The sequence below is a fragment of the Cuculus canorus genome, chromosome 2 (genome assembly GCF_017976375.1).
Source record: "Cuculus canorus isolate bCucCan1 chromosome 2, bCucCan1.pri, whole genome shotgun sequence".
Taxonomy (NCBI): domain Eukaryota; kingdom Metazoa; phylum Chordata; class Aves; order Cuculiformes; family Cuculidae; genus Cuculus; species Cuculus canorus.
Genome location: NC_071402.1, coordinates 93,401,955 through 93,414,022, shown reverse-complemented (window position 1 = coordinate 93,414,022; position 12,068 = coordinate 93,401,955). Strand labels below are relative to the sequence as shown.

Sequence of the window (12,068 nt, the reverse complement as noted above, 5' to 3'; positions counted from 1 at the left end):
CTTGTTGGATTTTCCCCCTCAGTTTGCTTTAAAAAAAAGCTAAATAATTGCATTAAAACAGAGAGTCAACCAGATGCTAAGGTTAAAATTTCAAAATCATGCATCTGAGTGATCAGTAAGAGCATTTTTATATTTATATGTGCTAAAACCATATTTTCTCTAAGTGTGGGTAAGGTGCAACCCTTATTAATCACCTTGTGCACATTACTGTGATTGACTTTCAGTGCATGAATACGTATTACTTCTTCCATACTCCCCTCCGTACCTTGCAGTGCAGAGGGATGCTGTTAATAAGTTGCTATAGCTTGTAAAGCGGGAAGTTGTATATTCCTGAATTTTAGTTTCTATGGAACAGAAAGGCGTGGGCTGCTATAAGCATATCAAGTAACTTATTCTAATAGTTCTGTAGCAATTCTCAGGTGCCCATTGAATTTTGGAGATGCAGAAAGAGCCAGCAATATCAGTCATTGCCCTCAGCCAATCTTTTCCCCTGATTTTGAGGTGCTTTGCATTGAACAACAGAAGCAAATGCTGAAGGCTGCATTGTGACAAGAAAGGTTTTCTGTGACTTGTACAGATGAACGTCTATCACAACAACTGGGGCAGCAGCTGGGCAATGCATCATGTTTTAGGCAGCAGCTCCTCAGCTGAGCCAAAGGTTAAAGTTGGTACTGGCTCCTGTGTGTCTTGTAATGGTAGCATCCGTGGGGTGGATTAGGTCTTGCTCAGTGAGAGTTGCCTCCAGAGGGAAGGCAGAACTCTGTGAGCCAGACTTTGAATAGAGTAGCAACTCATTAAATTAATGGGGAAGGGGGGGAAGGAAGTGGAAAGACTGAACTGCATTTTTAGAAAGCATATAAAACCATATGCATTTTTAGCAGCATATAAAACCAGAAAGGGCTGGTAGAACTACTTGGTTCTTCTAGTTTTCTTCAATTTAAAGTTTAAGGAACAGAAAAAACCCTCCTCTCTGAAATTGCAAGTTTTCTCCAAAAATAGAGCTGGTGAGAAAAATGTGAACTGACTTTACCAAAAATATCACTTATGTCATGAACATGTCTCAACAACATTCAAGCAGAGAAGCTTGATTACTCTTTCCCTCTCTCATGCTGCTGCTGCTCGGTGGGGTCCAGCATTTCACAGGGAAGGATGCTGACCAGAGAGAGCCTGCTGTTTGCATACAGCATGCTGGACTGCCTCAGGGCTTCCCCAAACCTGTTGTTCCTGCAGCACTGAAAAACACAAGATTATGATCCTGACAGCATCGATAAGAGAGGAGGAAGGCGAACGACACTACAGGCTTACTCAGCAAGCAGTGGGCCACTGCTGTCCCCTCTGAACTGTCCATTTGGGTTCTGCAAGACTGGAGTCTGGATCTTAGTAGTTCCTGTTGCTCCTGCCACACACCCAACAGCTTTCCTAGCTTTTCCTTATCCTCTGAGAGGGCAGATCCAACCATATCATTATTACACCCCATGCATTTTGAAGGCCTTTCCCTGTGGCCTCTGTATACTTCAGTTGGTCAGTCACACGGGCTCGCCCTTGTCTGGCCATGTGTATCTCAAGTCTACAGTTAAAAATAGTAATTTTCTGCGACAGTACCAGAGTTTCTTACCTTGAGCTCCTTGACTGTAAAACAGTCTCTGAGCAGACTCGACATCCAAAAAGTAGTCCATTTTGAAGGAAGTTTATGTTTGTGTGCAATACTCCGGTATGAATGATCAATCAGAGTCCTGGGAAAAATTACAGAGATGTCAGACAGAAAAAAGAAATGGTGAGTTTCTTTGTGGAAAGAACTGTGTAGGCAGTCACTAAAGTACTTCATTTGGCATATTAGGGTCAAAGTGTTTTCAAATCACTATTGCTAGAACTTCATAAGAATCCTTTTCTATTTTAGGATGTTTGGTTTAAATCCTTGTCCAAAGACATAAAAGAAAAGCACTGCTGCAGTATTAGTAAGATTCCTAGTACCTTCCTAGTACAAGCACCTTTATTCTAGCCACAGTCTCCATTTCTTACATTACGTTACATCCCCCTGCCTGTTACAGTTGATCTTAAAATTAAGATCCGAAAACCTTGGGGCAGGGACTTCCTTTAGCCAGATCCACAGCTAGGACCTCCAAGTAGGCACTACTGTAACAGACTACATAAAGATAGCGTTTGTGCCACTTACACCACAACACAGCACTAGAAAAGAAGACACGATATTCTGGATATTTCATTCCACTTAAATGATCAGAAGCCAACCTTACCTTCATTCTCCCCTCTTACTGAGCAGAAGTAGGAGCAGAACATCCCACCATCAGTTTTGAAAGATAAGAGCAATTGTAAAGAAATGCTGTGCTACTCATAGCACTACTTCTTAGCTAAGTTTTATATTTTTGGCATTCTTCTGGACCTCAGATCTCTCTAGGGTCTGGATCACAGCTGTCCAAGATACACACTGAATCAGGTTTGCCTCTATCAGGCAGAGTTCCTAGGATTATGCGCATTATCATGATCCTTCTCTAGTGTTCTTGCTACCTTCTGCATTTTCTTCTTCTCTGAACAACTCACATAAGAAAACAGTATCTGCAGAAAACACACAATCCAGTTCTTTCCTCCACACCTCAGTTAGCTGTGGCAGATAATCATAAGGAGACAAACTGCACAAATTTATTTTAAGACAAACAAAAATACCTCTTGTTCTTTTCCACGCAAACCTAACAGAAAGGTTTTAAGCAGGGAGACTGTCCGTTGCTTCAAGCAATTCCTTTAATTATGTTGCCAAAAATCAAGAAACTAGAATCCCAAAGCTTCCCTTCTTCCCTTCAATTCAGTTTTCATTAATCAGTGTGCAGTCCTTCCTAAAATCCAGAAGCCTATCCTGATGAGAAAACTTTTAAAATTTCTCAGCCATTCACTTTACTGTAGCACTCCCAAAACAGAAATGGTACTTACTGCAGAGTATTAAGAGCTGCCTGGCAGTGGTGTAAGCTCCAGTAGTTGCAAGGAGGGTTTCTTTGATCTTACTAAATGTCTCCAGTGTAAGCAAACAATTTTGATTGTTTGATTGGAACTCTGATGAATAATGCATAACGTCAACTGGACTTCCTTTATCAGATAAAAATGGCCAGGAGATGTTGTTACTTAGCAACAGGAGGTGACACTATGATCATCTCCCCCACTCCCCCTCACCCTTTATACTGAAAAATTAAGCCCCTGGTTTTGATTTGATAAAAACTTTCCCAAGGAAAAAAAAATCTACATCGTTTCCTTAAGAATTTGTTTTTCACTCTGATCTTCCTTGTTTCATTGCATTCTGAGATATTTTTAAGTGTTCCGTAGTGATTAACCATGCATTATGTTTTTGTCTAATTATTTGCTTTCAGCAAGTGAAATACTTACTTTCTTCATCATTTACCACAAGGATAATGAGATTGTTAAATGTTTTGCTATGCATATAATGCAAACAACATCTTGAAAAGATTCATTTCTTATCTGGTACAGGTTGTTGGACAAGGCAGACAGAAAAAGCAACACACAAAATGTTACAGTGATGCTATGAAATATATAGATTATCCAGAAACCTTTCCTATTACAGAATTCCTACTTTAAGTAATTCATTCATTCTTGAAGGATCTCTAACATCTGATACAGGCATTCGCGAGGAATCATTGCATTTCTGCGTTAGATGCAGCCTTTACAAAATACACAATGTAGCTTTTTTCAGAAAATACACATTGATCAAAAGCCAAAGGACTGTGAAAGATTTTAAAAATAAATAAATAAAATCGGATGCAGGAGATAAGTACTTACCAGTGTTACTGACCTCTTTCCATCCTACTGCCATGGAATAAGACTAAGCAAATGCAACCCAGTCTGTGAGCCAGAATGAACAGCTTCTAATTTTCACTTCAACCTCGAAATCAAGAGTACTGAATAGAGAAAGGTGACGGATCTGCTGTTTTATATTATGATGAAATGAAAGCTCTTAGCACAGATCTGAGTAGAACTGCTTTTTTTTATACTACATTAGCCTGCTAATTTGAGGGAAGTGAAAGGCTTTGTTTTACTGTCTTTTATCTGTTCTCTTTGCTACCCCCACAATTTAATTTGCATTTGAAATTATTCTTATGTCTCCACTGCACTCTAAGGTATGGAGCATTTTCTAATCATGATGAATGTTCAGTGTGGTTTTTGTGCAATGCCACTTTTATTCTGAGCCAGAAACATGGTGAGTAATTATAATTGCCAGCTATTTTCTAGAATGCAATACAGAGTGGTTGTCTGATGCAGTTTCTGATTTTTCCTCCATTTAACAGCACATTGCAACAAACCACTCAGTCAAAGCATCAATAAAAACATAAATCATATAGAACAGTGTCATGGTATGATAGCTTAAACACGCATATCCATAGACCATGAAAGCAGAATATGTCTCTACCGAGAGCTTTCCAATTACAATTTGCCTTTCATGGGTTTGAAGTTGGACTTGCTTGGTTAATAAACTGAAATACAACACAGTTATCTCTTGGTGGCTTGCAGTTCATCTAGCTGAACATCACTGGAGCTGCATGTTGTTTGAAGTCATGATGAAGCCAAGCATTAGGGGCTAACAAGGGCCAAGTTATTAAGTTGCTCAGGGCATCATCCTTCACAAGTGGGCTAGGACTCTGCTTCTTCCAGCAGGTAGCATGGATCCCAAAAGTCTGATTTTGGAAGTGGATCAGAAATTGAAGAAGGCAGTGATAAAGTGATCCTTTGATAAATTTAGACTCAGAAGTTCTGGCCGAGACAAGTGTCAGGAAGCAATAAGGCTTAGTCTTCCTGTATTTGCAGATGTTATGCTGCTCAAAATATCAGGTACAAATGCCCTCTGAAATCTGTTGCCACCAAATATTACTGGTGCTCAAAACTGGTGGTTCTGAAAGGTTAATTTTTCATTTCAGAAAACTATATATATTTTGCTTTTTGAGAAGAAATCCAAGAAGATAAATACACCTTCAGTTTTTTTGGTGTAGAATTAAAAAGTAAGAATCCCTCTGAGCAGATTACTCCATGGGTTTCCACTCTTTAGGATTTCTTATATACTTCTTCAAAGCACCTAGACAGTATTAAAGATAAGGGTGAGCTGTATGAACTCTATATACAATCTGCCCTAGGTGTTCCTACATGGGAACTCCACTAAATATGGTGGGATTGAGTAGGTGTCTCACAATGCCACCTTGGTTTACGCAAACTGTGTTCCTGCTTTCAGAGGTGTGACAAACGTTTTCATTCCTAAACACAAATTAAAGCAGAAACAGCAAGAACACTGCAAGCCACCTTCTTTGCAGCTTGAAGAATAGCTAGCACCTTCCTCTTTGCATTTTGTAGAGTTTGTACTTACCATGATGATTACTGAACAATAGGTCTCTCCAAGCTGTCCTCTGATAATTATTGGATCATTAACTTATGGATCAGAGGTCAGTTGCCTGTTTAGCCCAGCTATATTTCTTCAACAGCAAACCAGAGAAAAAAAGGCGACAGCTGACAAAAGAGAGACATAAATGGAAAAATGGAAGACAGAACACTGTCCTTCACTCTTTACAAGGATCATATCCTGCTTGCTTCCAAGCAATGTAGAATACATTTGTTTCTAGAGGACCTGGATCTCCCAGCAGAAGAAAGCTGAAAAAAATACAACCTCATGTGCTAGAGAATGTTTTATAGTACCTGTCCTTCAGCCATTTGTGTGTCCTTCTGATCCTCTTTGCCATCACCCTTTCAATCTTCATTGTCATCTTCCAGCCTGACTGACAAGTGTCATCACTGAAATCACCAGCAGCCTCTCTACTGACCATTGCACAACCATCCATTTTGATAGCTTCATCCATCTCAGGGATTTGCAGTTCACTTTAAATTATAGTACAGCAGTTCTGGCAGCTGCAAGAAGTCTCTCCAACTAGGGGGTACTTAGCAACAAGAAAGATAACACTGCTTTTGTATTTATATTTATATTCTTCTGTGGCATTCATCACCATGAGGGAAATCCTCACCTGCCTAGTTACAAAGTCTTTAGAATGGTAATGTGGGCTGAGATTTGACCTGCAGTCTGGAGAGAGCTCTACCCTCAGAAAGGAAAATCCATTACCTCCACTTCAGTTGAAAAGCCTACAAGTCTACAAAAACATTCAGGTTAAACAGATCAGTTTTGAGGTAAGTGTGATCCCCAGATCAGGCTCGCATATCCTTGAGGCTCACTATGAAAATTTTGTGCAGCTCTTGAGCTAATGCACTGTGCGTTGAGATATGTACTCTGACATGGTTCGCAAAGAACAGCAGGACAGGGAAGGACCACAGCAGCCAGAACCAGGAACGGTACTCTCCAGCTCTCTGAATGCTTCCCTGTGCCCTGTCAAGCCCTGAGGCCAAACTTGCAAAACCTCTGCTATTAACTGGACATCTTATCAGCACAGATCCCTATTCAGGATAATGGGTGCCATGGTTTTGTAACACACGCAGATCCCCACGGAGGACTAAACTGAGACTGGACTCTTTGTAAGCTAGACCATAAAGAAATACTTGGAAAAAAACTGTCGCACTTTGGAAAATCTGAAGCTGTCATTCCTCCTCACGAGCTTAAGTAACCTACTGCATCACATTTGACTTTTTCCCAAATTAGAAAAAGAAAACCAAACCAAAAAAAAACCCCACAACCCTCAAGAGGAAAGTAATTGAACACTTGGCATTTAAAAGGAGTGAGTAGCCTTCTGGTTTTCTAACAGTCAGATACATGTAGGCATAGGGCTGGGGTTTTTTTTTCAACCCTGAACTCTCTATTGAGAACATAACTGGTACTGTAATGACTCAGAGCCTTAGGAAAAAAAAAAAGGTCTGCTGCTGACAAACACTAATATTAACCTGAAAGAAAGTGGGAGAGAGAATGTAATGTGTGACTGAAGAAGTGTAGGCAAGGTGATTATTACAGAGAGTTGTTTCCTGAGGGATACATTCAGAATAAAGGAAGAATATAACAGTTTAAGCCCCTAAGCTATGAAGAATGGGGGTTTTTGAAATTATAATTATCAGTCTTGTGCTTAGATCTATTAAAAAGAGAGGCTTGCTAGCAAAATTAATGCACAAATATGTTCTCCATTTCTTACTTGTAATGCAAGATAAATATTATGATGCACACAACATACAATAAAACACAAAAATATTCAAATCGGGGTTGCAGATGCTTTACAGTGATAGAGGCTAACATTGATGCTTTCAAAAGTTTCTACGTATCTTGTACAACTCCATCTTGGGATCCTCAGACTGAAAGCACTTGTGTATTTTAAGAGAGTTGTCCAGAAGAAGAGGCACACCCAGGGTAGAGGTATTAATTTTAATGCTTCTGCCATAAAAATTATCAATATCCAGAAACATCAAAGAGAGCATAAATGTAGCCCTGGCTCTTGAAATCAGTGGAAGGTTTGATCTGGGCTTTCATAGCATCAAGGTCACATTGTTGTTATTTAGCTCAGAAATGAGAACTGCATGGATTCCAATGCAGAAGGGATGAGCATGAAAAGAGGTAACTCCAGCATCCTGCATCATGAACAAGAAGTTCAAGAAGTTGCTAGTTGAGAAAATATTAAAAGTGTTTTCATGGATAACAAAGGTTAGCTATCCTGCATAGAAAAACTATTCTAGGATAATATATGGCAGTTTGATACGCCTCCATTTGAGGTAGGAGAAGTTGAAGTCATAATTATATGATAAACATATTAAAGAAGAGAGATTTGGGGAGAGCACATATGTTAAAGCTTAATCTTTCAGTCCTTATACAGGCAGAAATTCTTCTGCATTAACTAGACCTTTGTCATCCTCCTCAATTACATGACCAGATTATTTTTTCTTTCTGCAGCAAACTATACCAGAATGGAAGAAGTGGAACTTTCCCTAATTCATTCCCATGGGTGACTTGGTGAAAGTAGAGAAATGCAGAGCTGTGGCAGGGAAAGTGGGTGAAATTAGTAAAACAGATCTTATGGGTAAGCCTTCCTCTATTGCCTCCACCTTCAAAACTGGTGTGTGCTGGTGGGGCATCCTTTTTGGATTGCTACTCACTTTTCAAGAAGTAATAGCAAAGGAACTGCAGAAGGATTCAAAGGGGTAGCTGGAAACAATGACAGATAGACAGCAAAATTGTCCATCTTCCATGCCTTCCTGGGACCAAGCAGTCACCAGCGCTCAAGCTATCTCTCATGCAAAGGCCAGTATGGCTGGCCAAAAATGTAATAGGGAATGCCTTCAAATTGCGCTAACAAAGGCATGAATGATTTCAGTCTTAACCTTCATTGAGAGAAGGGGAAACCCAACACAGGGAAACTGGAAACAAATGAATGTGCTTACAGCCTCCTGATGGCCTTTGAGAAATTGCACTGCTAGTGGATCATTCCTAAACCTGGTTTCAGTTGGTTGCTGTTTGTAAATGGGATAAACAATTCTGAAGTAACATGATTACATTTGATAAAAATCTAGGAATTGCAGTCTGGTTAGAACAACTTCAAATGACTTCATGCCAACTGGCTTTATGTAAGGGAAAGACATAACTATGGAGTATTAATAAAATTATAAGTTATAGTCCTCAAATAACATCATGAAATTAAATATTGACAGGACACCTTGCAGAAGTAGATAAAAAATGCATATGAATACCAGCCTTGAAATAATTTACATAAAAATCCATCTCCTTTCCTGTTTCTACACTGAACCATCCTTCCGAAACTCCATCAAAATTTCTAACACAGTTTACAAAAGTGTTTGACCTGTGTTATTTATGATTAACTTCCCTAGGAATAAAACTTCCACCTATCTTATGTTTCCTACCCTGTGCTACTCTGGAGCTACTGTGGAGCCATATAATTTACAGCGAAAATATTTGTAGGACTTCTATATATCCAAATATCTTAAGTATTCCTGAACACACATTACTGTACCTCACTACTGAAGCTATTCCAAAGTTTGCATTTACCTTTAACCTAGTTTGGACACAAGTTGGACATTTGCACAAGTTGGGTACTTTTGTGCATTTCAAATGTGTAAGTATATGCAAGTATGTATGGCTGTGCTTTCCGTACTTTATTGAAGGATTTGATCCTGCATAATGCTGGGCTATGCAATATCAACAATCACAAAGAAGAAAAGCCAGAAGAACCTGATCCTTTCTTAGCAATACTGAGACTGTAGAACTGTCAATTTACTTCTACCTGGTAGCAAAAGTACGGCCTAAAAGAAGAATGCATATTGCAGCTACACATTCTATTAGCATGATGGGGGCTACGCTAGTTCTCCTGTCTCCTCAGACATGCCTGCTTTCTGCCCACATCCTCCTCCTCTTTCACCATACACTGCAGGCACTGGAGAATACTTAAAGCTCTTAGTGCCGTTCGTGACTTCAAAGAATTTCTCAATTTTGCCTTTGAGAGAAACCTTTTTGCACCTTCAGTAGGAATTTGTAGGACTAACAACAAATTTGCATTCCATTACAGAACAGCTAGCACAGATCCTCTCCAGTTACCCCAGCCTGAAAGAAGATCAGGTCTTTGAGTAGAACACCAGACTGGAGATGGCTTCTAAAAAGCAAAGTCAGCTGAGGAAGGTCCAGTGTTTTACATGGGTTGTACTTATTTTCAGTCAACCTTGTCGAGAAGAAAAATAACGCACTTATTCTGTTGCCCAAATTTCACTGATTATTAGACATGCTACAGTCACATTATTGAAGTGTATCCCCATGAACTGCCAGAACAGCATGTACAGACTGCACATAATTGCCTTGACAAATGACATTTCACAGTCTATGGGTGGTCTTCTCCAAATTAAGTTCAATGTTTGCTCAGTGCCCCCAGGCTGATAAATAATTTTAGTAAAAGATTTTTGGGAGAAAGAAGAAAACAGGAGCTTGTGGCACAGCCTAGAAGTTACATTTAAAAAAAAAAAAAAACAAACATATCGCAGGTACTTGTTTCAAAACTTACTAAAAATCAGTGGAAAGTCCAGTGAATTTAGATTAGACTCAGTAAGTGTAGTACTTTAATTCCATTCCTTAGGGGCCAGATCCTTCTCTTATGGACTGTCTTCAGAAATGTTGAGAGTTATAATATTAAGCCTCCTTATTAACTCTCATTTGCATATTATGTAGTAGTAATTTCGGAAACACATCTTTTTGGTTAGCAAACCAAGTGAAGGTCCCCTGTTTGGTGCACATACCGTCCACACAAAATTTCCAGGGACCTGAATGCCAGCAAACTGCACAGCTGGCATCCTATTCCTGGTCACGTTTGGGATGAATGACAGTTTTAACATTGTGGGGCTGCAGGCTTTGATCACGTGCTGAGATTTGCAGCTTGCACCTCTTTTTGATGTGATTGCGTGGGAGCTCGTAGTGTAACTATAAATCCAGGGCTTACTTTCTGTTCATTTCCAATATTCAAGCCAAGTGAATGTTAAAACAAGCAAACAGAAAAGCCTGGTCTGATAACCAGGTCTCACCAGGTCTGTTATAATTAGAGTGGGCACAGCAGTAATTGCAGGACATGGCTTTCCTTGGGTTTCTTCTGCAGCAGATTTACAGATACTGCTCCGGAGGAGGGGTTGCAGTGATAGCTCCCGTGTTGCAGAACGGAAGGAAATGTGAAGCTCAGAGCAGCTGTGGAATCACAGTCCTGAAGCTACAAAGATATGTGTTTTGTAGAGGTCAGTGTCTCCGCAGAGAGGTGAAGGTGATGCCTAGACTTTTAGCATAGTGCCACTGCATTTCCCCCTCCCCTATAAAAGACTCCCAGGGTAATAATAACAATAAAAACCCCTCCCTCCAGTGTTTTCTTTTTAAACACATCAAGCATCAGAAAAGCTGTCATTTCAGACCAACTTCTGCCCATCCCTATGGCAACTAATGGAAGCATTTAATACTATATATACAAAATGTAATTTGCTCCCCCGCCATCTCTAGTTATACTCTTCTTTTTATGCTAAAATTGCTCCGTGACGCCTACAATGTTTGGAAAATGTTTCTGAAGTGACATGCATCAAAGGTTCAATGTCACTGAAAAAAGCTCAAGTGACCATTAAAAAAATACTGATTTTGAAAAAAAAACAGTTGAGGAAACTATTAAAGGCCAAAAATATCTCATCAGAACAGTCATATCTGTAAGTCTTGGAATGCCCAGTACTAAAACTAACAATATTTTTGAAAATAAGAGGAGAGAGGAGAAATCAGCCACTGATGATCAAACCAGCAGAGGTGACAGTATTTAATATCTTTGCAGGCTGCAGTCAGATGTCTCTGTCATAGAAAGAACTTTAAAAGCTATGAAGCAGTCTCTGGAAATCCTTCCTCTGCCTAGCCCCTTATAGCTTTAGAAGTTACTTAAAGTCAGCTTAAACTCAGGGCTTAAAATATTAAAATAAAAATAATGAAAAGATAAAAGTAATATAGATTTTTTTAATCTTCCTTTCAGAAAGGAGAGATGTAGAGTATTCATTGCTTACAGCTTGTGCTGTGAAACTTCTGGAACAGAGAACTCACTTAACAGTTAGTATTTGGCTGTCCAAATACCTGCCTTACTGTTCTCTCTTCCTTATGTCTTTTATCTATACCTGTTTCAAACAGAGCTGAGTACCATACAGTAAAAAGCATTATTAACTACCAGCTTACCAGGAAATAACTTCTTTCTGTTACCCTCTTTGAAGGTATCAAACATGCACAAAAAGCATCTCACTTTCAAGTAGGTCAGATTTAAAGATATATATAAAGATCTTTTTATGGTACACAAACATATAAATCTCTCTCTGTGTGTGTGTGTGTGTGTATGTAAACAAACGAGACAAGCAGAAATATACTACCTTTGTCACTGTTATAACATTAACAAGAACTTTACAGACACCGCCAGAATTTCTCCCAGGTATCTCAAGCAGGTGTTTCAAGTATAAAAGGGGTCCACTTAAGAGATATATTAATTGAGGCAAAGGCATCACTACTCTATTTTTTATTACAGTATGATACTCTGCAAACAAAAGGCCCTGTAACAATCACCGGTCAGCAAGGACAGGTATCA

The 12,068-nt window shown here is 39.3% G+C and overlaps 1 protein-coding gene and 1 long non-coding RNA gene across 6 annotated transcripts in view; one reads left to right on the top strand and one right to left on the bottom strand.

Annotated features, from left to right (window-relative positions):
* The window catches only part of PHACTR1 (phosphatase and actin regulator 1), a 321,265-nt gene extending 317,079 nt beyond the window's left edge, over window positions 1-4,186 (bottom strand). For 2 of the 5 annotated variants that reach the window (XM_054059098.1, XM_054059103.1), the window contains exons 1-2: window positions 2,941-3,093; window positions 1,616-1,733 (exon numbers count right to left, since the gene is read on the bottom strand). In XM_054059098.1, the coding sequence (XP_053915073.1) occupies window positions 1,616-1,676 (61 nt within the window). In that variant the 5' untranslated portion in view covers window positions 1,677-1,733; window positions 2,941-3,093. Of the gene's footprint in view, window positions 1-1,615; window positions 1,734-2,252; window positions 2,475-2,679; window positions 2,858-2,940; window positions 3,094-3,798 lie in introns of those variants that run through there. The other 3 variants (XM_054059099.1, XM_054059101.1, XM_054059100.1) reach the window with 3 other exon arrangements.
* The window catches only part of LOC128851280 (uncharacterized), a 37,864-nt gene that overhangs the window by 12,401 nt on the left and 13,395 nt on the right, over window positions 1-12,068 (top strand). The gene's annotated exons all lie outside the window — the stretch shown is intronic.